The following is a 26,512-nucleotide window of genomic DNA, read 5'->3' on the forward strand; positions in this document are numbered from 1 at the left end:
GGACACTAATTTCATGTTGCTAATACTGGCAAGGAAAATCTAAAATGTCAGGCTTATCCAGGCAATGCGAAAAAAAAAAAAAAAGATTCTAAGACACAAGTCATAAAAAGACAGATTCTAGGATTCTGTCTTGGATTAGGCAGTAATTGCACTTGTAAATATGTTTACTTTGATGGGGAAGATGAAGGTTAGTTTCAAAGTAAGTCTTAAAATATAGATAAATGTATAGATAAAGAAGTAAAAAAAAATATGTCAACAATATTCAACCACAACTGCAAAGAAGTAGTAACCAGGCCAGAAGTAGAAATGAGATAGAGTGACATCAGTATTTATACAGTGCAAGTCTGGTGACAGTGATGAGCTTGTGAGCTCAATAGTTCCAAAGCCTTATGGCCTTAGGGATGAAACTGTCCCTGAGTGTAGGGGTGCAGGACCGCATGCTGCTGTACCGTCTGCCTGACAGCAGCAAGCAGAACAAGTCTGAGGCTCGGGTGGACAGATTCTTTAATGATCCCGTTCGCCTTCCTCTTCACCATAGGGTGTTGAAGTCATCAGTGGATCCAAGCTTCATCTGTGTTGTACAGTTTTACTACTGTATACTTCAAAGAGTCATTTGTAATACATGGCAGTAATAAAGCCAGTCTGGTTACTCTCAATCATATACCAATACAAGTTTCAGAGTACTCAGTCCATGCTGGTGAACCTTTATATTTCTGAATCCATATTATTTCCTTGTTGATGTGAACACTTGGGAAGCTAAACCTGCAGATTTTCTCTTCTAGTCTCATTATTGGACGGAGGGCGTGTCCTTCTCCTTATTGCCCCCTGTAGTTCAAAGTTAGCAGTGATGGCATTTAGAAGGGGCTTGTTGTTCTGTTACCAAAATGTCAGGGCTCTGACCTTCCCTCTGTGACCATCTTATTAACATAAGTGTTCGTATGCGGCTGGTCATAGACTCTTGGTTGAAAAGGCAGTACAGAAGAGGGCTTAGCACGCAGCCCTGGAGAGCACCAATGTTGAGTGAGGCTGGAGGATTAGGTGATTTCTATCCACATAGCCTTTGGTCTTAACTAAGGAAGTTCAGTGTCCAGTCCAAGGAGGATGGTGTGGAACCTTATTTTGCTGATGGAGCACAATGGAATTGATTTCTGAACTAAAGTTAATGAACAGCAATTTAACCACTGAGTCACTTGTTGCATTTCATATTGGTTCAACCGAGTGCTGCTTAGCCGCCGCCATTCAGAGTGAGAGTCTGGGCTTTTTAAGGATGGTGAAAATGGTGGACTTCTTTAAACAGGTGCACACTACAGACTGGTGCCTTGGCGGGTTGATAATATATGTGAAAGCATCTGTCAGATCATATGCACATACCTTGAAAGCTTTGCAAGGGATGTCATCAGATCCTATTGCTTTGGGCAGATTCATTCCTTCAAAGGAGAGCACACATCAGTCTTAAATGTTATAGGAGGGAATGGATTCTGGGCCTTTTTTTAGCCAAAGCTCTGAGGTCCATCACCAGCTGCTCCTTGATGTGCCTAAAACACGGCTTAAAACCAGGGGCGATCAAGCACAAACACAAAACTTGCAGAACAGCCCACCATCTGCCCCTACTCTTGAATGTTTTAAATCCATGTTGAATACACATCTCTTAGGGGATCCCTTCATGATAAGAATGTTATATCCCAACAAATTTTATCATTACTATTACTATTGTTTTATGCTGCTTTTATCCCAACATGTGTTTTTTCTTTAATATCCTTTTATAACTATATGTTTTACCTTTTTACTCTGTAGAAGACTTTGGTCGACAACATAAATAAAAATGACCTGACTTGACTACTCAGCTCTCTTACTCTCTAAACAGTTGTTCAGTTCTTCAGGGAGAGATGCTGACATTTTTCAACTCTTCTAAATCATAGTTTGAGCGCAAGTCCTGTCTGGCACCACCTTTCTCTTGACCCAGGGCTTCTGGTTTAGGATGATCAATCGAACATTTAGGAAGTCCACCCTAGTCATGGATATTGGCCATTTTTTGTCGGTCCTATTGAACAAGTGCCCTCTGTGCTGTCTGTCTTGAACTACTTCCACCTTCCTTGAACCATTTCAGTGTGTCACTAGCAGAAAGAAATTAAGTGTCTTGAGTTGATCACACCAGAAACTCAGTCTACTATCTCTCTGATGTGCTATTGCAGGATGTGCTGACACCCAGAGGTTGCTCCGTACCACATTTAACAGCACCTGAAATGGTCATGCAAATATTTGTGCTGGACAAATCCCCCCTACTTTTCGTTGTAGGTTCTTTCAAAGCTGAAACATGTTGATTTGTTTTAAGTGTTGACCTATTTTACAAAATTAGAACATAAAAGTATGTTGTTAAATCTCATTTGTAAGTTTGTAAGGGCAGTCCAAAAGGTCATATATCTAAAACAGGTTTGAGGTGTGGCACTGTGATGCAAATGCCATAAACAAAGATTTCTTCTTACCTTTAATTGTACTGTATGAGTTTATTTTTCTAGGTAAGGCATCAAACCTCTTTAAAATGGTTTTAAGGTAGAAGAAAAACATAAATCCTGCTGATCCTGAGATTTCAAAATGTGGTTATTTATATATTCATTGTCACTGCTGAGGGAAGATGCTCCTTCAGTAACACAATGTACCTGTCAAACTGTTGACCAGTCAAAATACCACTCAGGATCCTGAGTGGTAATAATAGCATAACAGTAGATTCAATGTATTCATTTAAATCCCGAAACCCACTGAAAATAATTGCTTAGTAATAGTTAGGCAAGGAGACATTTATTTTGACTTTTGATTCAATAATACATTAACATTCTCTGAGCTCCACAGAGCCATTGAAAGATAATAGCATGTGTGACATTCAGAAACTCAATTTAGGGATTCAGGATTTTACAAATACAACTGTCTTTAGGTTTCAAATTTCATATTCTGTTCGGCTAAAATAACTGCATATCAGTAGAACCCAGAGGTGTCTCTGCTGCCAGGCTGTGAGTCTGTCTGCTCTGTTGGACTGTGTCACTTGAGGAGGAGAAGAAATGGCTTGTTCTGCAGGTACTGAATCATGCTGCTAGTTCTTAGAGGTAGTGTGTTGGTGCATGTGTCATTTTGTTTATCATACAGACATTTTCCATGGTTCTATAGGGCTTTATTGTTGTTTATAATACAATAATTAAATAGTTTTTTTATGTTTCAAACATTCCCTTACACTATTCTCATGATTCCAAGCTGAAAAAAAAACTGAGTTAAATAGTGCACTGTAGTGTGAGCTGTGGCAGTCAATGTGCTCTTGGGAGTGTAACCATTTGAGTGACATCTTTGAACAGGGGGAGTACAGCAAGCTTGTTGCCAAGGTAACATCTGTTCAAAGTTTTAGCAGCCCTTTTTTTACCCTAGATAGCTGGTTTCAAACAGCCAAAGATGTACAGTCCCACGGCATGTACAAAGAAACACGAAGGAAGGATGCTACAGGAAAGAGGGGGAAGCTTGAGACTACAACAATATCTCCCAAATATTAGGAGAGTTAAAATGAACATACAATGGTTTTGTATTGGTAAATCTGAAAACCATTTCTTTAATGTATGTTTAAGTCAAATTTTTTCATGATGTGTGGGCTATAAATGTGTTTCCTCTTCAATACTAAGGTATTATAATTACATTTTTTAAGGAAAAAAAACCTTACCTTATATTATTATAGTAACGTTTGGTTTTAATGTATAAAACAAGAAGAAAAAAAAGAGAAATTATAAGCATATCAGTGCCAAGAAGTTCACAGCCATCATTGTGTGGCGCCTGCTTGGCCAGTGACCAGAAACAGCTTTCATTGGCCAGTTTGGTTGTCAAATGATAAGACTGAAATACTTATCTTGTTAGAAAACACCCCCTCCAGTGGTTTAAAATCTACATCAACGCTCCCTTTTTTCTGTACATGCCTTTATGTTTGGTCGGTACAAACAGGCTGTCTCTTTATCTCACATTGTGGGTAAATCATTGCTTATTCAGACAATCAGTTGGGACAGACATGGCCATGGGTTACATAAAACACAACAGTGAGCAGGCTTATGGCTAGAAATGTTTACAACACTGTCTTCTGGCCAGATGGTTGAAAAGTCTGGAATACTGGCCAAAATGTTCCAGTGGCCTATGATTGGTCATAGGTTTGTGTTTACAGGGATAAGAGAGGACACTGAAGGCTTTTTAAAAAATATTTTAAGTTTAAAGGAATAACATTCAGTGATTTTTTTTTTTTACATAGCCCTAAATCCAAAACGTTATTACTACCTTCCCAACATACCCACATGAGTAATATTAGAACTCCATCTATTGACTGCATTTCACATCCAGGCGGGCCCAGCATGTTGTGACTTTCTTTTTCACCTCTACACTAGAACCTAGTTAGTGCTTGCTTTGTAATTTGGATCAAAATCCGGAATTACATTGAGAGAGTCGTGTAATTATAGTTCAAAGTAATTCACATAACAGCAAACATTGCATGATAGAATGTAAAATCCAGCCTGTCCTAAAAGCCTTTCTGAACAGGTGATATGATTCATGATACCTCCTCATTTTGTTACAAAAAACCTTAATGGCTGCAGAGATGGGGGAAACATGTCAAAATATTTTCAAATACACCGCACAGAACTAAAATGGTCCATTAGAGACAAAACCACCACCTCATATTTGCATGACATAACAATTTTGATCAAATGAACACTAGGGATACACATTTTGTTTGTTTTGCTGTGTTTTTGATATATTTTCTGCCAAAACCAAATTGTACACTTTTAAGTTTATTCACAGAATAAACATCTCACCATGTAAGACTGAATATGTCTTATTTGGCTCACATGTTTTGTTTTTTTTTATCCCCCTTTTTTCCCTTTAAAAATCCAGGGTTAAAAAGCAGCCTTCACTCTTTGAGCTGTTCATCTCATCATACATAAGTTCTATGTTAGCCCATCCAATTACAGCTACCCTTGGCATAAAGAAAACAATATCAAATCGGAAAGTGGCCACAATCTGAGCAGCTTGACACACTAATGGGCCCGTTGTTTCGAAGTCTCTGCAATTTTCTTTGAAGAACAAAATGCTGTTGGGAAATTGGCCCGAATGTTTGCCCTCTCATATTTTTTTTTAACCACGTGTCACCCCCTGAGCTGAGATTTACACTTAGCTGAGTCTTTAATGTTGCTTTTTTAAAAACTTTTGCCAAGCTATTGAAACACAAATGGAGTGCTGGAGTGGCACATGAATCAGTGAGCATAAGAAATTACGATCACAGGATGTTCTCTGATTCAGTTTCGTGCCTGCAGCAGTTTTAAATGTGTCTGCTTGGCGTGGCATATAGCTCAAAGTGGTGAGTGTTAATGACTGAACTGTAGGTGCTAGCTTTACATGTCACGATTTTGAGTGTCTCTCTGAGTTACAGTGAGAAGTCACAGGAGGGTTTCTGAATGTGGTCTGGATTTTGATTTGTCTATTAAGTCTGTATCGAGGGCAAAACTTGCTATAGCTGGATTGGCCAGATTCAATCAGTTGTCATGACCTGCTGGTACACTGTCCCTCTTGCATATTAGACTCCCCTCCTACATTGGCAGAGCAAATAAGCATGGCTGTCACGTAAATGAAGAGATGTCTCGCAGAGTGAGCTCCATTTATAGGCCCATCTGCTCTGCCAGACGCTCTCCAGGAAGAATCAGTGTCAGGAGAACACCAACACTGCGGAGGAGGCATAGCAGTGAACTTTGCATTAATTTACTTATCACATATCGTCTCATCTTTTCATGATGCCTTTGTTCTGTTTCAAGGAGATTTTAATAAGAGTCTCATCAAATGTCTCACGGCTTGATTTTATGAAGACATGGAATTAATAACCGCTGTATGGAAACAGGTGTATTAATAAAACTGGTGATTAAAGGATATGTGAACGTGTGGCCCAGCAATTCTATTTCAGTCCCCTCGTTCTTTATCTGCGTGCTGTTACACTTATTAAAAACATTTTAAATGTCACTTCACATTTTTTTACATCAGAGCTCTAATTTTCTCATTTGCCTGTAATTGAACATCTGCCTCTGAAGTGTAGTTCTGACTCTGACTCTGTGGAGGTTAGCGGTGAATGAGCGGTGCCAGGCCTGGATACAGAGAGTTTATATGCCCAGAATGAGTTCTTTCATTACTTTGTCTGAGGGAAAGGTTTACTCCCTGCTTAGGCAGATGCCGACAGCTGACTGGTGCATTTCATTTTGTCTTTTCCCGACACCTCTCCACCCTGGGTGTAGCATAAAATTCTGCACAAGTGCGGAGCTTCCTGCATGTGAACGGGAGAGAGACTCAACTGATATGAGTTAATGAAACGCCTCCTAGTACACACATTCACATAATAAATTATTATTATTTAATCTAAATATATCTCACAGTAAGAACTGCATATGAGGCAGAAAAAATCTCATCTGTTGGGTTGAATTACTAGCTTGGTGTGGCATCGCTAAAGTCCCACATTTCTTTTTGAAAGGTGATGAAGTAAGCCTCTGATAAGTTATCAAAATCATATCAGAGCATGTTATTGCAAAATCCTATGTTATTTATTCATTCATGTCAATGGTATTCATGCTGGATGGATGCATGAATGGTCAGCAGTGTACAACTTAAATAAAATGGAGATCTCCCTTCAAGTATGACTTACTAAACATAGCTGGGAGGCAACTGCAGGCTAACTACTGTAGCACAGCGGCATGTCTTTATATGGCCCGATTTAATTTTCTTAAAAAATAGATAAGTACGAATATGATGCTTGACATTACTCAACATCTATCTTGTTATTTTCCTGCAGTGTCCAACTTTGGCTGTTTCTAGCTCGAGTCACTTCCCTGCAGATGAATGTGAATCAGAAGTTAGCAGACATGTGTGGCTCCAAGGAGGGGAGACTGCATCACATGATGGACATGCTGTGAACATCAGATACATCTGGATTAGATCAGCACGTAGTCCCTTATGTTCACGTTGCTCATTGTTCTAGCAAAGCTGTATTATAATTTCTGTCAGTTATTTAATTTCTCCAACTGTTCAAGCAGTGTGCAAGGGAGTAAAGGGAATACAACTCCATACACAATTAGTTTGGAGGCTGGTGTCACTAAACCTTTGGAAACCTAAAATGGTAAAAGTGTGTGGAATTGCGTCCATCTATGTAACATAAATTGAGTGTTTTATTAAGTCATATACATTTCAGGTTATAAAAGATCCAACTTTGGCAAGCTCTGTTAAAATGCAATCTGTAGTGAGCTGGTTAAAAAACATTTGGAGTGGTTAGAATTCAAAGAAAACAGCAATGTAATTATAAGTATACATTAATTCTGGTGCATCAAGATCTTTAAGGTATCTACAATTAACATATTAATACCTCAAAAATTTGTGAAATGTCAATTGCTCCAGTGAAAACTTAAATGCGGATTCAGTGTTAAAGGTTTGCCCAATAGCACATCTACTAAATGCAAGTCGCTCCTGAATGCTATTGTCCTTTCGGCTAATGTCAGGGGCTCAAACTCGGTAAAGCCTTGGTTTCTCTACACTCATTAGCTTGTCCCTGTTCTCAACCGTTTTCTCCTGTCACTTTAAAAGCTAAACAAACTGAAATCATTAGCAATACTCAACACATTTAGTGTCTGCTTTTTTATTTTTCGACATACATTTATGAAGATGCTCACTTTCTTCATTGTGACCTGTTAGCCTCAGTCAGTAACTACAAATTATTGTTGGATCATTTTGAAAACTGTAATCTTGTTTTACCTTATGTAGTCCAGGGATGTAACAAGGTGACTTATTTCCGAAAGTCCGAAATTTAAATCACGGCTCATCAACTTGTCTAAAGCTTAGAAAACACTCAGAAAACAGTCTAAATTGAGCACAATCAAAACTGTGTTCGGGTAAACAATGTGATGCGTTTCGCTAATGTGGCTAACGTGCTAGGTAGGTCAGCAGGGTAGGTTAACATCCACATGCCTGGGCTGAATGTGGTTAAGGAGTGCTCAGGTTAATATACCAGTTTAACCTGATTCAGTCTACAAACATTTTAACTCAATTTTCTGGATCAAATGCTACCAAATCGCACTGCTCCGAAGAAAGGCTATCCATGCACTGTGCTTGTTTACATCCAGGTAGTAGAGCGAGGAAAGCAGGCCCATTTTTAAATAATAAATCTAACTCACCAATAATTCTAGTGATCACATTTGACTTTTTTGTGGACTAAGCACAGACATCCCTAGTCATTGTGAGGCCACAAGTTTTGTCTCTTGAATACATCATAATAACACTTTTCTTCAAATAGCCTAAAAGTGTGTGCCTGTTTTTTTTACACTGTCTGTAAAGTTGCTGAATGTATCAACTCAGTCGACATGTTGTCAGTGCTGTTCTAAACATAGCCTGAAAATGCTGGGTCTCTCTGCCCACTGAGGTTTTGGAACCACGGAAACTATATAATGTATGACTTCACCTCCATTATGTCTCCACATGCACACAAGAAAAAGATAAAGAAATGAGAAAATATCAAAGAGGAAAATCTAACAAGACTGAATTTAATACTTAACAATTTCACATGGCCCTGATGGCCCTCTTCACTTTTGATCAGGGTGATTTATGTTGAAGAATACTTCCATGGCAGCCAGACTGTACATCAGCATTTGCTTGTCAGTCTTAATGAAGGGTATTAATTGAATTTGTAGTTGTATTTAGGGACCATCTAAATGATTAGCAGATCAATTTACCTTCCAGCCATTATGATCGAACTTCCTAGACTGCATCACTCACAGACGGAGTGTATCCCTGAAGTCATTAAGATTTCAGATCATGTAGCGCAATACATTTTTCCATCATCTATCATTCCAGCTGTATATTTGCTATATTAGCAGTTTTTCCATTGCTGCACAGTGGTGTTAGGCTGGGTTAAAATATGTTTCTGCAAAGAGTCTGGTTCTGACTGACTAAACTCAAGTAAATCTCAGACCAGATATAAAGTGAATTCAAGATGTTTGATGAGATTAGGTCTGAGCCCTCTTTACCCGTCCGCTTCCATGTTCTGCTTGCTGGGATTATTTTTATCTTAAAGACTGTGGCTGATATCATTTTTCAAAGTGAGAATCTGCCAGCGCAGCATGAGTAATCCATCTTGGTTCCTATGACAATTTCCTGTGGAACATGTGTGTGTGCTCTTTATTCCTGGAGGGATACCTCAGCACACAAGAAGAGATGAATATCTCTGGAAGGGGAATAGACCAGGAGAGCAATTTGTGATTAAAGGAATCCTCTGGAAGTACAAACACAAACCCCTCCATGGCCCAGGCCCGATAAACTCCCTCTCCTCGCAATGCAATTACAGACACAATCACATCGTGTTCCACAGGCGGGAATTAAGATGCTCTCAATCAGCCAGCTTCATTAAGTCACCTTCTTATAAGAAAATGCACACTTTCACACAACATAAATTCTGGAAAGGTTCATCAACTGGGTTCTTCGACACTAGAGAATGTGCCTGCATCTGTGGGTGTGTTATTTTTTTCACTAAAGCGCTGATAACAAGCTGACAGTATTTTCACACCTGGGGACATTATGTGATATTGCCCTTTTCCGTTATTGGTAGAATGAGACCAAACACAAAATATCTTGTACATTTAAGTCCATTTTTGTCATTATTATGGAAGATTCCGCTTAATTTTTGTTGTGATTTAGAAAATAAATCAAGTGACTAATTCCTGGAACAGATCATGTAACATCCAAATGGTACCTAGGACTGTTCGTATAATAATGTAGTCCCCAAGTGTACAATTCATGCTGTCAAAAAAAAGCAAAAAAATAACAAATATTCTAGCTGCATGGGGCTTTCGGGGCAAAGAACTTGCCATTCTTCTGCTTACATTATGGTAATACAAACTAGAGCAGTAGCACCAGTGTGCATTTCACTGAGAAAGAGATTAATACTTGCGACGCAGCTCAGCAGACCTGTCCCCTGGCCGTGTTTTATAAAGAAACAATATTGCCAAAGAAGCTTTAATGCTAGCTGGAGCCCTGGAGACAAGTGTCAATACACAGTGAACCAAAAAGAAAGTCATTTCAAGTATTGCCTGCAACTTACTTTACTGTTAATGTGGCCAAACAGAAAGCAGCACAAAACACTGCTCCTGGTTGCAAAGCATGCATGGTGTAGGAGCAGGATAATGTTATATTCAGGAACATTTTGACCTGATGTCTCTATTCTTTAGATATGATCGGTAGCATTGAACCCCCTTTCTTCACTTATAAGCTACTTTGCGTGCTTCTGTTAATTGCAAGAGGATGTATTCTTTAGCCAATTTCAGACACTTCACTGCCCTTTCACATTCAGATTTGAGCACTATCTTGTTTTGTGTTTTTCCTGTGCTGGTTACCTACTATGTTCAGTAAGTGGTTTATGGAGAAAGGGATAGTAAGTGCAGCAGCTGAAACACTCATCCCAGAGTTGTTAGCATGGAATCTATAATTAAAATTAAATGTGAGCTGAAACAGTCTATCATGTGGTTAGACCTGAGGATGTACAAATACTCTTAAAGATCCTGAGAGGAGTTTTTAGGTGGTTATGAAGAATATTGAATGTAATACTGATGCCTCATTATGAAATCAAACAAAGTCATCAGGGAGAAGTCTGAATATTGCTGTATAGTTATTTATAATGCATGTAAAGGCTACCGCAGGGTAGGTTTAAAAAAAAGGAAAATAAACGCATTGTGCTGAAACTGGCTTTCTGACCTTCTACTACACAGGTAAGATTCAGGCTAAGTGATACATTTGGCTTAGAAAAGGCAGCATGGTAAGCTATGTCAGAAAAGAGATAAAAGGTATAAATTTGTCCACTGGAGGCTCTAAAATTGACACAAGTTCCTCATAGCAGCTTTAAATAATACTAGGAAGATGCATGGAAATGTGAATTTTGCAACTAAAGCACTATTAAAGGTCACATTATTATCCTCCATTTCAACAAGTTTAAATAATTCTCAGAGGTCCCTAAAACATGTCTTTGAAGTTCCTTGCTAAAAAATCCACTCTGATCCTGTATTGTAGCATGCCTGCTAACCCCTCTATTTCAGCCCTGCTCAGAACAGGCTGTTTTTGTGTCTATGGCTTTAAATGCAAGTGAGCTGTGTTTGACCACGCCCCTCTCTGGAAGGCCTTGGGTGGGTTGGTCTCTCTCTCGCTTCATGTCCTAGTTTTTTATGGTGGAAAGGCAGATTGCACAGAATAACCATTGTTGGGTTTAGTCTGATGGACTTCCACTCTAGTCCTCTGCAGCTCATGATCCAAGAGACAGGACACTAATTATTGGAACAGCAGAACTTAGTCAAAATGAATGCCCAGCCCCCCCCCCTCCTTGACTTATGACTTACAGATGAAAAAATAAATACATTCTCAGACGCATACTCGTGGCCTCTAATTGACAGTTAACCTTGATATTGAGGACATAGACAGGAAAAAGCGTGAGTATTGGTGAGTCATGATGCTGCATTAACGCAGACATCTGAGAAGTTGTACCACAGTTGCATTGCGCTCGGCAGGTTTTAGCGTCCTGGGTCTACATTGCACAGCTGGGCTTGATTTATGCCGCTGACAAGGCCATTTCTCTCCAGCATAGCACACTGTGGGGAACCTGAGGAGAGACAGCCTTTCAATTTATCTCAGACAGTCCTTCCCCCTTTACACTTCAGGGTTTTTAAAGCAGTCAAGAGCATAGATCAACACCTGAAGTTAGGTCCCACCCCTTGTCCCGGCTCAGAGGATATGGTGACCTCGTCTCTTTTCTCGGCACACTCGCCGCATTATAGCCTCTCGCCTGCAGCGCTGTTAACAACGCTGACGTTTTGATACAATTATGATTAGAAACATCACCTGCAGGTAGGTCGACGGTGGTCAGTCTGGGTTTGGAATAGTAACACAGCACCCACCCCACCTTATCTGGGAGCTTATCGCGCTGGGCGAACACAACATCCAACACATCCCCTGCAGTCCTTTTTCACATCTGCTTTTTTTGCATTTTGTTAACTGGAGTTTGAAAGCAAATGGTTATTGCAGTGGTGAGTTAAGCAAGCTGTGTGTGCACTGAGGCAATAATCTTTGTGTATGGAAGGCTTAAGCTGAGACTAATTATTTGGTAAAATCACCATAAGCTCGTGATGATCTCTCTTCCTGTGGTCTCATGGCTGAGTAATTCCACTGATAGAATCTTAACCCCTATTTTCACAAGCCTGCTCTATTTACCCTGTTAATTAAGTAGCAACGGATACAGGCCTCCACCCTGCAGTCATGCTACCAATCCGCCGCGGCATCTCATGAAGTGACTAAGTATTCATGAACGGTGCTGTTAGAAACTCTCAAATCATGTAGTCCGTGATTAGGCACATTGTTCGTATGTTGAATTTTTACGAGTGCACTCATATTCTCCAAAGGTATTACAATCAGAGAGTTTATAAAAAAAGCGTTCTAACATGATTCTTTCTGTTTGAGCATGAGGCTCCTGCTGCTGACATTAAAAAACCTGCTTCACATTCCAGGCTCACACTCAATACAAAGCTGTTGCTTTCAATACACAATTTTCTTGCATTTTCCTGTGACTCATTATTTGGATTGTGACAGTTTCCTCTCACAATGTAGAATTTATCCAGCAGATCAAAGACAAAATATGTCTGAATGAAACATCAAAACAAGGCTTTCAAGTGGCTTTTTGATTGCGAAGGAGCTTACAAAAAGGCAATGTCTGCATCTGTTAACAGCATCTCAAAGAGAATGTAAGGAAATAACAAAAACAGGTTTTTTTTACTCCGGACGAGGCTCTTTCCTGCAATTTCCACTTCACAGTGCCCGTGATAGCTTCCATGTGACTGATGTTATTTGTCTCTTTCATCTTGTCACAGAGCAGGGAGGATCAACACTGTGCAGCCCCTGTCCTCAGAGGCTTGATCCCATCCAAAATACACACCTGTGTTTTTTAGGATTACACAAGTGCATTTGGCCATCTCGCCTTGTTCCAAATAATTGCCTCCTCTTAGGAGAATTATTGCTGTGTCCATTAAACCTGTGTGAGGCAAGGATGAAAGGAGGTTCACTTGTGTTCATCTCACCTGTGAATTATTGATACCTGCCCCTTCATTGGCTTCACTCGGGATGGAGGTGGGAAATGACTTCTCACATAATGGGCACATCACGCAGACATGTTGTCTGGGCCTCGGCAGAAAAGAGGGAAGACATGAGCAAAACTGAGACGTCTTAATAGGCAGCCTCCATCTCTTATTTACTACTGCTCTGCCTCGGTTGACTTATACTGTATTTGACCACATCTGCCTCTTCCCCCATTCACTTCAGACTAAATGGATGCAAACGTGTGCAGGCAGCTGGTCTGCTCTTGTTTGGGTAATATTGGTGCACGGAAAAAGTGCCTTCCTGTCTTCACATAAAGCTTCCAAAAAGGGAGGACAATGTCGTGAATAGCTAGGAACCGTCTTGGCTCTGCAGGAGGGCTACTGAGGATTTAACTCTCTGGAAGAGCTATTGTGCACCATGTGCAGCACCACTTGTTCACTCTCTGTAGAGCTTCCTCTTACAAGACGCATGGTGCAAAAGTCACATGATATAGCTGTTGTCCCTGAGGAAAAGGGGATTGTGTATATTCAGAGTGCAGTTCACAAATGCAGGTACTTAGTTATGTTGAGGTATTGCAGTGAGCTGTGTGCTGGTTGATTTGAACTGGGTCAGAGCATGTTCTAGTTTAGATAACATTTCTTTCCCTTTGTTTTTGCTCATTGATTACAAAAACAAGGCAACCAGCTAATTGAAAATACTCGCAATGGAGCAAAAACTCACTCTAATGTAGATTAATGTCTTTACTTACAATTTCCTTATGCTAACTTTCAGATTGCCAGCTATGCAGTGTAATTAATGCATAATAGTTGTTTTAATTGTGCTTACTGTGCTTAGGGTTATGGTCAGTTGTAGAACTGTGGTGCCATTTAATGGGCCATTTTCTTCAAATTTATCGGCCTCCGGCTTTGATGTCATTAACTGTGGGCCATCCCACACAGCGATATGCCTCTCATCTAACTGATGGCCACTGTTGGCTACTTTGCATTCAGCACTTTCTCTCAGCCTGATATGAACCCAGAAGCCTACACTCAGCATTACCATGAGGTTAGAGAAGTGAAGTCTTTTACACAACTGTCTCTGCACTTTTCTTATCACATCCAGCACTTGAAAACGATCCAATGGAGATGGCCAGAGAGAGTGAAATGTAAAACCCATTTTAAAATTTATGCTACAGGGGTGTAGCAACCACATTTCCCTTTAGCCTCCATTGTGCTTATAGTTCAAATCTGGAGCAGAAAAAAAAAGGCTATTATATTTAATCTTCTAATATGGCTATGAATCTCTTATCTGTGTGTAGCTCAGTGTGCATTGTCTGTAAAATGTGAATGTCAAATATGTATTTGAATCTATCTGAAGCAGTGCAGGAACAATGTTTTACCATCTCTGCAAAGCTAGTGTGCTGATACACAGTCTGTTGCTTTGAAATATTGTCATGTGGAACTTTTAATGTAAGCAGTATAGTAGTTTTTCTTCTAAATCGCTATTAAATTATTTAAAGTATTGGATGGAGAGCCGTTTTGATGGCTAGTTTACTGTAGTTCACACAGAACATTGGCGCCAAAGGTAAAAAGACAAGAGCAACCTGTTCCTTGCGTCCTTCATTATTCTAACAATGAGATATCTCATCACCTCCAAAAGGGACACTGACCTTCACATCAAAAGAATAATAAGAATTATGATTATTAACTTCATTTCTGGTGCCTGTACTGCACACTAAATGCCAACCTGTTGTGTTCCTGCTGCTTGTTCCAGCCTCATCATCATCATCATCATCTTGTGGCCATTCAGCACAGGAAATATCTGTCAATTTTGCACATTTGGCTGTTTTACAACTTCAGATGCATGCAAACATTGTTTTTGGTTATGATGAGCCATAGCCCACATAAGCCAATCAGACTTCAACAAAAAACAAGGACCAGTCCAAAATGTGGTCGCTCATATGCTAAAGCCGTACGAGGACCATCCATACAGTCACTACTAACATCAGAAACTGAAAATTGGAAACTCTATGACCCCTCCGGCTGGTTCCGCCTCTAATTCTTCCTGAACCTCCCAAAGGCCACACCACCCCATGACCAGCTCACTTACAGAGATCCAAAGTGCATATCTCCATTCACATATTCCCAGAGGTCCACTTAAGGAACACATTCCCCTCCGTGAAAGAAAAGATCTATGATGCCAAAATGAATAATGTTCTGTACTGACCAGGGAGCAACCTTCGGTGTTGAAAAATGAAGCCAATGCAGAAGTACAAAGAACTATAGTTCCTCAAGTGTCCACTGGTGGCAGGCTCCAAAAGTGTAATATCCATGGTTAAAATGCTAATTTTGACATCAGAAACAAACATGTTACAGCTGAGGTTTATGGATAATTGGGGGAACCGCTTCTCTGATTGACAGGCAGGCGCGTGGTAGCTGTTTACTGTTGTAGCCGTTTGCCTGGACACTTGAGGGCCTTTCAGATAGGCAATGCGGTGTGCGTTTCGCTCGCCACGGGGTTAGGGCGCAGAGCAGGGGGGAGCGTACAAAGCAACAGCGCAAGTTCCTATTGGTGACCGAAAACGATAGTCGGGAAAATAGCTTAGGGATGTAGCTTCTGTCACAGCGCAATACGTCCCCTATTTAGAAGAAAGCCCTGACCTTTCTTCTGCTGAGCAGGTGGAGGCGAGCAGCAAAGAAGAAGAGGGGGGTGTGTTCATGAAAACCTCAGGGCATGAAAGGATTTTGGAGAGTTTATGTTTGACCAGGAGCTGCAGATTTATAACGACCACTTAACAAGCACAACACACATTTCTGCTGCTGTTTAAAACACACCTGGTACACACACACTGTTGGACCTTTCTTCGCAAATTAGAGGTTTCTCTGCGATATCCGTGTAGGTTTTCACACTATAAAGAAAGTGAGACGCTGTTTGTTGTTTGTGGCTGCGCTCAGCTCGGCAGGGTGCAGGTGCACTGCACAACATTTGTACGGAGTTAGCTTGAGAAAGCATTTCAAATATGGCAGCAGCCATTGTTCGTCTTCAAAGTTCTGCTTAAGAAACCAATGGGTGATGTCACTAAGACCACACCCATGTTTGACACAGACTATTTCACCAAGCTCACACTCAATTAAATGGCCTACTCTTTTCACCGTCTCCGGACTGTTGATTATTTTTTCTAAAATGCAGTTCTCCGTGTATTATTTCTGCAGCGGAAAAAACCCTGATTTTTGTAGTTTAAATTATGTATCTCTCTCTTGCTATTAAAAAACAGTGCAATACAATACAGTTAGCTTTTTCTCTAAAACTCCCTTCCTAATAAGAGTCGCCAATCTGTTTGCTCTGACTCCTTTCATAGGTGAACAGAGCAATTTAGCGGCCACACATCATTGTACCGCCCTCACCATTAGGCTGATGCTGTACAGTTTGCAGATTCAGCAGAGCATTTCAGATAATTAAAATTCAATGTGTTTTGATGAGTCGGACGACCCTTGATTTCCCACAGTACCTTGCTTTCAAGGGCATAATTTCCATTTTCGCTTGTTATTTAGAAAATGTCACATTTTGTTAAGGCCTTTTGACCTTTATTCAAGCACTAGTGGCCATTGTAAAAAGGGCATGAAGCCGCTGTTGTCCTAGATATCTTGAATTTATGTGCTGAATTAATCATCCCTTAACATCAGTCCCATTTCTCATCGCTGTCAGTTTGCAAAGAAGCAGAACTCAATTAGAGAAACTAAGAAATGTTCTCTGTTGTATTAGTCACTTATCTTTTGCTACATCAACAGAATGCCACCAACAAAGAGCAATTTGTTCCACATGTGTTCTGAACAGTACAAAATGAAACAGCAGTGACAGAAATAATTTGTCTTTTTTTTCGACAGGGTGTCAATTCTGGACAACGGTAACCTCCGCATATGGAATGCAACCAAATCTGACGCAGGTCTTTACACCTGTGTGGCAAGAAACCAGTTTGGCGTGGCGAGCAGCACAGGAAGCATCACAGTTAAAGGTATTTCCTATTCCGTCTTGCTATTTCATCACTTTCTCGTTTGCAATTCAGTCTGCAGGGACCCCTGACCATTAAAGTACTGGACAACTTTTTCAAGTGCATGTTTTCCACTCTGACAGCGTGTAGAGTTGCTTGATGTTTCATTCTGCTCCTTGTAATCTAACCTGAAGTATTCAATTTCATAAATAAAACATGACCATCATGGAAAAAGAAGGACTCTGATTTTGAAAGCCTCAAACCTCTCTCCGTCTTTTGACAAGTCCTGAAGATAGTTTTTTGGTTTCTCTTCGGTGTCATAACCTGAGACAGACACACGTCAGTTACCATGTCTGTTTGCAAAGGTGTTGAGAACACTAAGCTCGATTTGTCTGTTCCTCCAGTACTGTCACTTTATATGCAGTGTGAAAAGACCTCGTGTTGTAAGACCGTTGTGCAGTTTGCATTTCTCATCTGGTGCTGTAAGTCAGGATGTATTATTCAAAAAGCTAAATACCTGTTACTTTTTTGGACATGTTTTGTTTTAAGAATCACATAGGGGATCATTTTCATCCCTGAATTGTTGCTTAACTGGGATTAATACTTGTGGTGAGAGTGTAATCTTTGACTTGTTCTTTGGACACTTGGTTGAGTAAATAAACTAAATTCACGAGTCCCAAGTTTGTGGTTGAAAGTAGGAAATAGCAGCATTTTGGTTAAGACTGTGGAAATGTTGTGGATGAAGTTAGGAAAAAAAAGTCCTCTTTCTCAAGCCAGAGCTGATTTTTTTTCTGAATCAAGCAAACACACAAAGTGAAATACTGCGGCAGTCACTAAGTTGGCAGTTTGAAGTAAGATATCTTACTAGAGCAGGGAACGTAATAAATGTGTAGTCGTTGAACATCACTCTGAAACTTTCCCTTACAACTTTATTTGCTGTGTACCTAATTCAACATTTCTTCATCATGTAAATAGGAAAAAATCTTTTAATCAAATATTTTACTCATAACATGTTTGTTGTTGCAAATTAGTTGGATATGAATGTAATTCCTTGTTGACAGTCATTTTTGTTTCCGACTGACTTGTTAAGTCGACCTCTTCGGTGTTCTGTGTGATTTATCTATAACTACTGTCCATACATGACAAAGAAAAAGAGAGCGAATGTGCTTATTACAGAAAGAAACCCCAACAGGACCTTTCTGCTTCACATCAGGGTCTTGCCTCACTCACTGTCTGTTGTACAGCTCTTTTAATCTCTCTGGGGTTTTGCTTCTCTGTATTTCGCTTGTGTTTTTCTTCTCTTTCCTTTTTTCCCCAAAGTAAAGTTGACCAGACTTTTTCTTTTTCTCCTGCGGTTTGATATGATAGATGTGATCCTCATGAGTCTGTGATCACATAACAGCATTGGTAGGAACATTCTGTAATACAGACAGAACAAACCTTAGAAGGAAATAACAGAGCAATTATTGTTCATCAAAGCCACGCGGAAAAAAACTGTAAAAACTGAGGACATGGTCGATGCTTTCTCAGCCACACTGTTATCGTAGTGATTACTGTTTGTTTGAGTTTTCTGAGAAATTACTGGAAAACTGGGTTTTGATTCTCAGGCCAGTGTTATAATAATCAGAGCCCAGGCTCCAAGTCTCAATCCTTGGACCTTGCTTGATGAATATTAATCCTCATAGTGTTTAGCGCTGTTGCCTCACAGCGAGGACGTTCCTGGTTAGAATCCCCGTGGCGTCTCTGAGATTGCATGTTCTCCCTGTGCATGCGTGGGTTCTCTGCGGGTACTCCGGCCTCCTCCCACACTCCAAAGACATGCTCTCCAGGTTAATTGTTGACTATAAATTGTACGTAGGTGTGAATGTGATTGTGGCTGGTTGTCTGTCTCTATTTGTCCTGTGATTGCATCTCGCCCAATGACAGCAGGGATCGACCCCAGCCCCCTGGGACCACGAGATGGAAAAGTAGTATAGATAATGGATGGATATCAAATATGCCTTCCACCAAGGGGTATCAGTCCCACAGAATACTCCAAGACAGGGAAACTTATAAATGACTTAATGTGCTTAAATCTCAATGTGAGGTGTTTTTACTGGTTATGAAACACAGTGAAATGAATACTGATGTCTCTAAACAACAGCATCAGCTTCTGAAGACTGATTACTTCGATATTGTTATGTTTAATGTCTGTAACAGCTGCTGCAGGGTAAGTGTCAGACAAAGTGATTTACAACATGCTGCTAAAGCAGATATTTTGTTACATTTTCCATGACAAATAAAAGATCCTTGATGAATGATACATTTGACTTTTAAAAGAAAGCAGGATGGGGTGCTGGTAGTCTGTAAGTTAGTATGAGCACCCCACGGAGGCTTTAGTCCTCCAAACACGCGGTTTGAATCAACCTGTGGCTCCTTTCCAGCATGTCAATTCACACTCTCTCTCTCTCCCCCCGATTTCTGATTCTATCCAATGTCCGATCTCAATTTATTTAATTTTTTTTTAAAAGCGCAAAATTAAATCTTTAGAAAAAGAAAGCTGGAAAAGATGATTTTGTTAACCACTACATGCACATGAAGGTGACGAGATAAGCAAAGATATAAGAGGTACCACTTTGTCCAGAGGGGTCGCCAAAATGTACAAACTTTAAGTACCTACCAGGAGTTTTAACGCAGACAAAATGACTTTCTATTTAATTCGTAAAAGCCTGATAAGGATCTGAACAACTAAATCTGAAATCTTTAGTCCTCAGTTTTCAGCTTTAACAGGCATTTTAAATCAATTTTAAAAAGACTGCATCGGAGAATGTCCACGGAAGATTAAAAGAAGCCAATGCATATTTATATTTCTCCCTGTTTTTCCTATTCAATTTTTTTCTTCCTTATTTTTTCTTCCTAAAGATGCGTCATGTAAAGTACTCTGAAATACCGTTGTGTATCAAAGGCCATGAATTCAAGGAAAATGAATGTGAGTAGCGGGTGAAATGTTGTGCTTTGAGTGGTTTTATTCTCAGACAGCTGTTTTTCACCGGGAGTACTCACCTCCTCTTGTTCCTGGGGGAGTAGCTGACATATTCTGTGAACTATACCCTCCCTGTGACCCCCCTTTTCTCAGGGGTTGCACGGTTCATTTGTGTTATTGTTATTTGTTCTGCCATGACCTTACTCGTTGGCGGGATTTATGGAATTATTGATCCTTGTTTCGTTGGCCTATGGGAGAAAAGTTCATGCCTCATATTTCAAAAGGTTTGGTATAGATTTACATGTATATTTAAACAGATTATTGGCTTCTCCGCATTTTATCCTTTAGACAATATTTACGGCTGCAATTTCATCTGGTTAGTTTTTTCCTGCAAGAAGCTAAGACTCATGCTCAGATAAGCAATTCAGAACATCTGAGAAAATGGTTCTGTGTAACAGCATGTAAACAAACAGCCTGTGATTTATGTCCGCTGATGTAAGTCCCAAGGGGACCTTTCACATTAGGCAATAAGTTACACATACAGGTAAAAAAAAGGAATTAAAAACCTGCAGATATCCTTTAAATTCGCACCAGCATGAAACCAAAAAACAAACTGCTGTTTGTCTGCATCTCCACCATATTGAAAGAGGGTTGGAGCAACACACCTCGAACCCCACCTCCACTCAAGTTCGCACCGAGGAGTTTACCGCAAGCGCTGGACAAAATTGTCCTTATTGGCTCAAGCTGCAATTGCCTGTGGCCTGCGTTGTTGTGTTAGCGGACTAATGTTAGCACACTTCAGTTAGCTCGTTGCTTCACATTGCACATAAATTGACACAGAATGGCGATGATTTAAATACACTTTTGTGACATTCGAGGAGTCGGCCGTCTCGTCCATGTAAACATGATGTAAACACAGCTCCGACAACAACACAGCTGACGGGACTCATGCTTCAGTTTCAGTCTTGACTGATAAATAATTGCATACGATATATTTGACGTCTGCCATATTTATTTAGAAAATGTTGCACATTCTTTTTTTATAAGGTTAGGTATTTTTTTTGCCTTCATTCTACATGTGAATACTATGTTTAAAAAAAAATCCATGAATTTTAGCATCAATATCACTTTGGTAGGTGATTTTTTTCACTGTTCCAGTCGAAATCTTACTTCAAGCACTGCAGGCAGGTTTTTAATTGAATACTTGGGAAAACATTGATACATGTCAATATGAATCACAGCAGGAGAAATGTCATGTGGTGTATCAATGAAGCAAATCCTCTCTTTACGAACAACACATCATATAATGAAATTCTCTAGACCAGCTTGTCCTTCTGTAAATCACTATCAAGGCATGTTTCCCTTTTCTGTTAAATTATAAACGACAGATTTCATTTATTATGAATGCTCGAAAGGCAGCAGCAGTCAAGGATGTGGGTAGAGCTTAGAGTGCACCTTAGTGCTGATTAATGCTGATGCCTCCCTCTGCCTCCCGTTGGCGACTCTGCCTTCCTATAAAAATAATCAGTAACCTTTGCATAATTGAAGTGAAGAAATGAACAGTGTAAAAAGTCAGTGTGTTTGTATTTTAGCACGTGAATGTTCTAATTGCTGTGAAATTTTAAGCACAGAAATTGACTTTGAGGTGTAATGAAAAGCAGAGCATTGCTTCACTCTGCCAGATACACTTCTCACTCTCCTATTAACCATTTATCACACACTGTGAAATGAAATGGTAGAGCCGCCAGCCAATCCGTGAGCTCTCACTGTAGGTTCAGGTTGATGGCCCGCAAGGAAACACACCCCTGTGTCTTCTCAGCATAAACACACCGCACTGTTATCCCCTTATTATTCTTCAGAAAGTGGTTCCATTCGACACCCTGCCTCACTTGCTTTCTATCCATCGTCATATGTTAAAAGCCGTTTTTCTGCAGCTGATATACAAATGTTCCTGTGCCTCTCTGTCACAATCGATATTGTTTAGAAAATGGGATAGGGTAATTTACATGCACTATTTCCCTGAAGATTGGAAACCTGTTTAGCCGGGAGAAATGTGTGTTGCAAGGAGCAGCCCTTATGGGAGATGACAGTAGTTTATACAAATTGACTTTGGTGATGTGAATGCCGAAAAATACCTGTCAAAAAGCATTCAGCGTCTCCCGCTGTGAGTAAGCCACCCAGCAAACAGCGGAGGAGCAGTCACAGCAGACGAGCCCTGTTAGAGTCCCCATTATTCCAGCACTGGGGGGATATTAGCGGATTAATTGCACTTGATTATAAACCTGCTCCTTGAATTTTGATTACACTGGAGATGAGCCGCAGTAATTAAGGATGCCTCCGATCATTACAGATGGTCAGTGAACTCAAAACTTCTGAGATCACACTGTTTTCACTTCTGTTTGCCTCTCTAAACCCTGACGGCAATTCATCTTTCCAACACGGTGACACATCATCCCTACCATATGCTCTGGAGGTGCTTGGAAAGTTAAAAAGGATCACTTTTGCGCTATGACACACACTGGTGGCGTGCCTCTAGGAATGGCAGTGTCACTCTTCATGCACTACATCCTGGTACCCAGAGGATGTATCGTAATTACTCTGATAATCCCCTGACTTTTCCTCATAAGCCACGGTGTCGTTCTTGTATGTGTTTTTTTTAAAGAAATGTCTGAAAAACTTTTGAATAGTTTGCCATTTACTTTAGTTCAGACATTTACATTCCTCTTAGGATGACTTGTATCTTTTTTGACCTCTCAAGTTATTTTCCATTGCCACCATGAGGCCAACATTGTATGTAGCCAATCCTTTTGAGTTATGCCTGAAGGGAAATATAAAACTACAGAATAGATTTTGAATTGTGCTTATCTCTACATGGCAAATATTTCCCCTGGTTTCCATTAAACTAAGATGGTAAAAAAAATATTGTAACTGCTAAACATGTCCCACCAAGTGGTCCAGTTGGGTTCATTACAGTTTGGTACGGTATGGTACAGTAAATCCTGGTCTTGCTTGCGTTTCCACAGCCGACCGTACCCTTACACATCACTAAAGCAGCTGCTCGTCACAGTGTAGACATCCAATAAATTCAACAAAGAAAGTGATGATAAAAGTCGCAAAAAAATCAAAAACAGCTTTAAAATTACTCTCTCTAAATCCACAGGATATTTGAACATGGCGGGTTTTGAGTTTCTCCTTTATTACCACTGTTGCAAGGGAAGTGACAACTCTAGCTCCGCCCTTTAGGGTTGGATACGCTCAGCACCCCAACAGAAGGTCACCAAAAAAAATAGAATGGTACTGATCAGTTATTTTGGTACCCTTCCCAACTTTTGACTTTGGGAACGGCAATAAATCCTAGACAAATTTCTCCCTAGGGAGACGAATAAAGAAACCTTGAAATGTGTACTGTACTGTACCGAACCGAACTGAACTGGACCGCTTGATGGAAACGGGGCTTAGAAAACGTCAGAGCAAGCATGTCGGCACGTTAACATTTGCATTCGCCTGCATTCACATAGCCACGAACACTTATGGTTGGGTTATGATAGGAAATAACTAGTTTTTACTTTGACCGTGTGGGTAGGGAAAAGTATTTGAAGCTGTTCAAATAGACCAAACTCAAGCGCTGGTGTTTCAATTGGAAGAAAAGAGAGCGTTTGATTTTGGAAGTTCAAACAGTGCCCAAGCAAACCTTTTCTTTCTGTTGGCTGTCCACAACTATATAAAATCCAACAGGTGACTCCTGACATTTCTAAAGAAAAACACATTGAGTAGCCATCTGTCAGTGATCCGGTTGCTGATACTGTTTTCAGTGAATCTTGTATGTATTTTGTAAAGAAGGTTCACAAGGTTTTCTAGTGAATGAAGATTTTGTCCTTGACAGAACTTTAATTTTCATTTAGTTTAAAAAACTTTTTTTTTTTTTTTTTTTTTTTTTTTTTTTTTACAAAAATGATGTGGGATGAGTTTTTCATTCTTGTTCCAAAATGACCCGAGAAATTAAAAGGATGAATTGAAGGACTTCTTCAGCAAGGTTAAATGGGAAACATCACATTCTATTGATTAATCTTCAAAGAAATTATGTTGACTTTCGCTCCACATGCGGCATCACATTTTGTAAAGCTATTTAAGAAAAGGCTTTTGGCCTTAACTGAATGAAGTGTGTTTTTTCCTTTGGTTCTGATGCCTCCAAATAAATAGATAAATGGACATACAGTATAGTGTATGTACGGATATATACGTGGATAACTAAGGCTCTCAACTTCTCACTCAACCACAGATCCAAATAATGTTTTCACTTACATACAAACATTTTGTTGTTACACATTAGTTACCCTTTGTAGTCCTTGAATATAGGTAACATGCAACTTTTTGGTATGTTACTTTGCACTAAAGTTAGTCCAGCTTTGTTGACGCTTTCTGATGGACCTACTACTGCTGGGTGATAGGGAATGCATCACTAACTGATCGCTATGTAAGGATGTGCACAGTAAAGGTTTCGATGTTTAAAAGCAGCCTTCATCAGTGGGCCATAGTTTAATTCTCTACTGTGTCAACTCATTTAGTATCAGGTAGTGAAAAATGCCAAAGATTATGACTTATTATACCGTTGATATTAATGACAGAAGGACTGCTCTCGGACTGACAAGAAAAGAACCAGGTATCCTGTTTGGGTTGTGTCTAGTTGTCAGTCATTGGCGGAGTAGTCTGTCAATCCAACTCACCTGGCTGACCTGTTACATCAATCAATCCATCCATTTCTTTCATAAAAGTTGCTATCTCAAGAGACTTTACAAAAAGAGCCGGTCCAGACTCTATTTTTTGTTATATCATTTTCAAAGACCCAACAGTTATCCATAACCAATAGGTTAAAATTGAACGAACCTGCCCCCAGGATTGTTTCTAAACTTCACAGTTTCAGACCAAAGCTCTAATACTTCTCTGCCAGACATGACTCCAAGGCTTGCAACTGTTTGGGTAGGTCTTTGAAAGTGGGTGATGTAAACTCACTTCTGAAAGATTCTATGAAGGTAGAAAATGTACATCTGGTAAACTTTAAAAAGTAGGATTTTCTCTTCACAAAAATAAAGTTTTAGCGTTTTAAAACTTTTTCCCCACAATGTTAAAATGTCCCCATATTTAACTGATACACAGGCACTGATATAAAACTGATACTCCAGCAATATTGGAGAAGCCTTGTAAAATTAATTTTGGCATTCTGTGAAAATGGAAAACTTGAAGCTAAATGAATGTTTTCAGAAATTTGACATTTCTTTCAGACTACAATTCATTTTTTAAGGTTTACTTTTAAACTGAAGAAATGGGTTTTAGTTTAGCAAAAAAAAATTTTTTTAAATTGCACTAACTATATTCCCTTTTATATCATGTTTCCACCCTTTTATTTGATTTTTGTCTGTCTCAAAATGCGTTTTTGATTCAAGACATTCACAGTACAGCAGCTTCGATTTATTGAATTTGTTGTCAACGACCCTGAATCACATTGCACATGACTTCTCCACGCCCTCCTTTTTGCTTTATTCATGCTCACATCACTCTCCCTGATTGAAAAAAAAACAAAGTGTAACACACAAGGAGAAAATACTTCACAGGTTTTGAGCATCAAAGCTGGGAGGGGTTCCTGCTGCGTTGGAGAGGTGTACAAGCATTATTCATAATGGGTGCTGTTTGTGTGAAGGCTGGTGAAACTGGTCATGTGCGGCATGTCGGTGCGCCTCAGAGAGGAGCAGGGAGTCATTCTCTAAGTGTTTGCTCGCTCTGTTTTCTGCTCAACCATATGTTGTTGTGGCACAGCTTCTCTGAGTGCTCCCACTGTGAGCCTGTGTCACTAAGTCATCTGTTGGGCCCCCACAGGTTACTCACATCCTCTGCCTTCCACCACATGTAGTGCTGTGATTGTTGGTGCTGTTTAATGTAATCAAGCCGTATGAATCGAGACGTAATTCTAGCTAGGTTTAAATTCAGCACTTGATGAAAAAACAAAACGTCTGTGATCCAGGAATAAGACCTCTTGCAGTCATGAGAATAGTGCCTGCACCTTTCTTTGTAGAAGAGGCAGAGCATGGAGGAATTGTTTAACCTTTCTTAAAGAGACACTTTTACATAAAAACACCAGCACTTCTCTAATAGGGCTATTATTTCCTCATATGAAGATTTTTTGAAATGAGATTTTTCAACAACACAATAATCTGCAAACAGAAGAAATGAGATAAAGCACAAGCCTGTCTCAGGGGACAAAGTCATACACTCTAAATTGGATGTAGCATGAACATTCTCATGTGTAATAATGGATAGAAGTTGATACATCAAGAAGAGACCCATGTGTATTTCTAAACATGTAATAGTGATTACCTCATTGCAGAGGCACTCAAACACACATACCCAGTACGCAGCTCTCA

General features: G+C 39.8%; 1 protein-coding gene across 3 annotated transcripts in view; it reads left to right on the top strand.

Annotated features, from left to right (window-relative positions):
• The window catches only part of LOC109983188 (contactin-4), a 163,479-nt gene that overhangs the window by 121,004 nt on the left and 15,963 nt on the right, over positions 1 to 26,512 (top strand). For all 3 annotated transcript variants that reach the window (XM_065955320.1, XM_065955322.1, XM_065955321.1), the window contains exon 12: positions 17,031 to 17,158. In XM_065955320.1, coding sequence (XP_065811392.1) covers positions 17,031 to 17,158 — 128 coding nt within the window. The remainder of the gene's footprint in view (positions 1 to 17,030; positions 17,159 to 26,512) is intronic.

This window comes from Labrus bergylta, chromosome 5 (assembly GCF_963930695.1).
Source record: "Labrus bergylta chromosome 5, fLabBer1.1, whole genome shotgun sequence".
NCBI classification, from domain to species: Eukaryota; Metazoa; Chordata; class Actinopteri; order Labriformes; family Labridae; genus Labrus; species Labrus bergylta.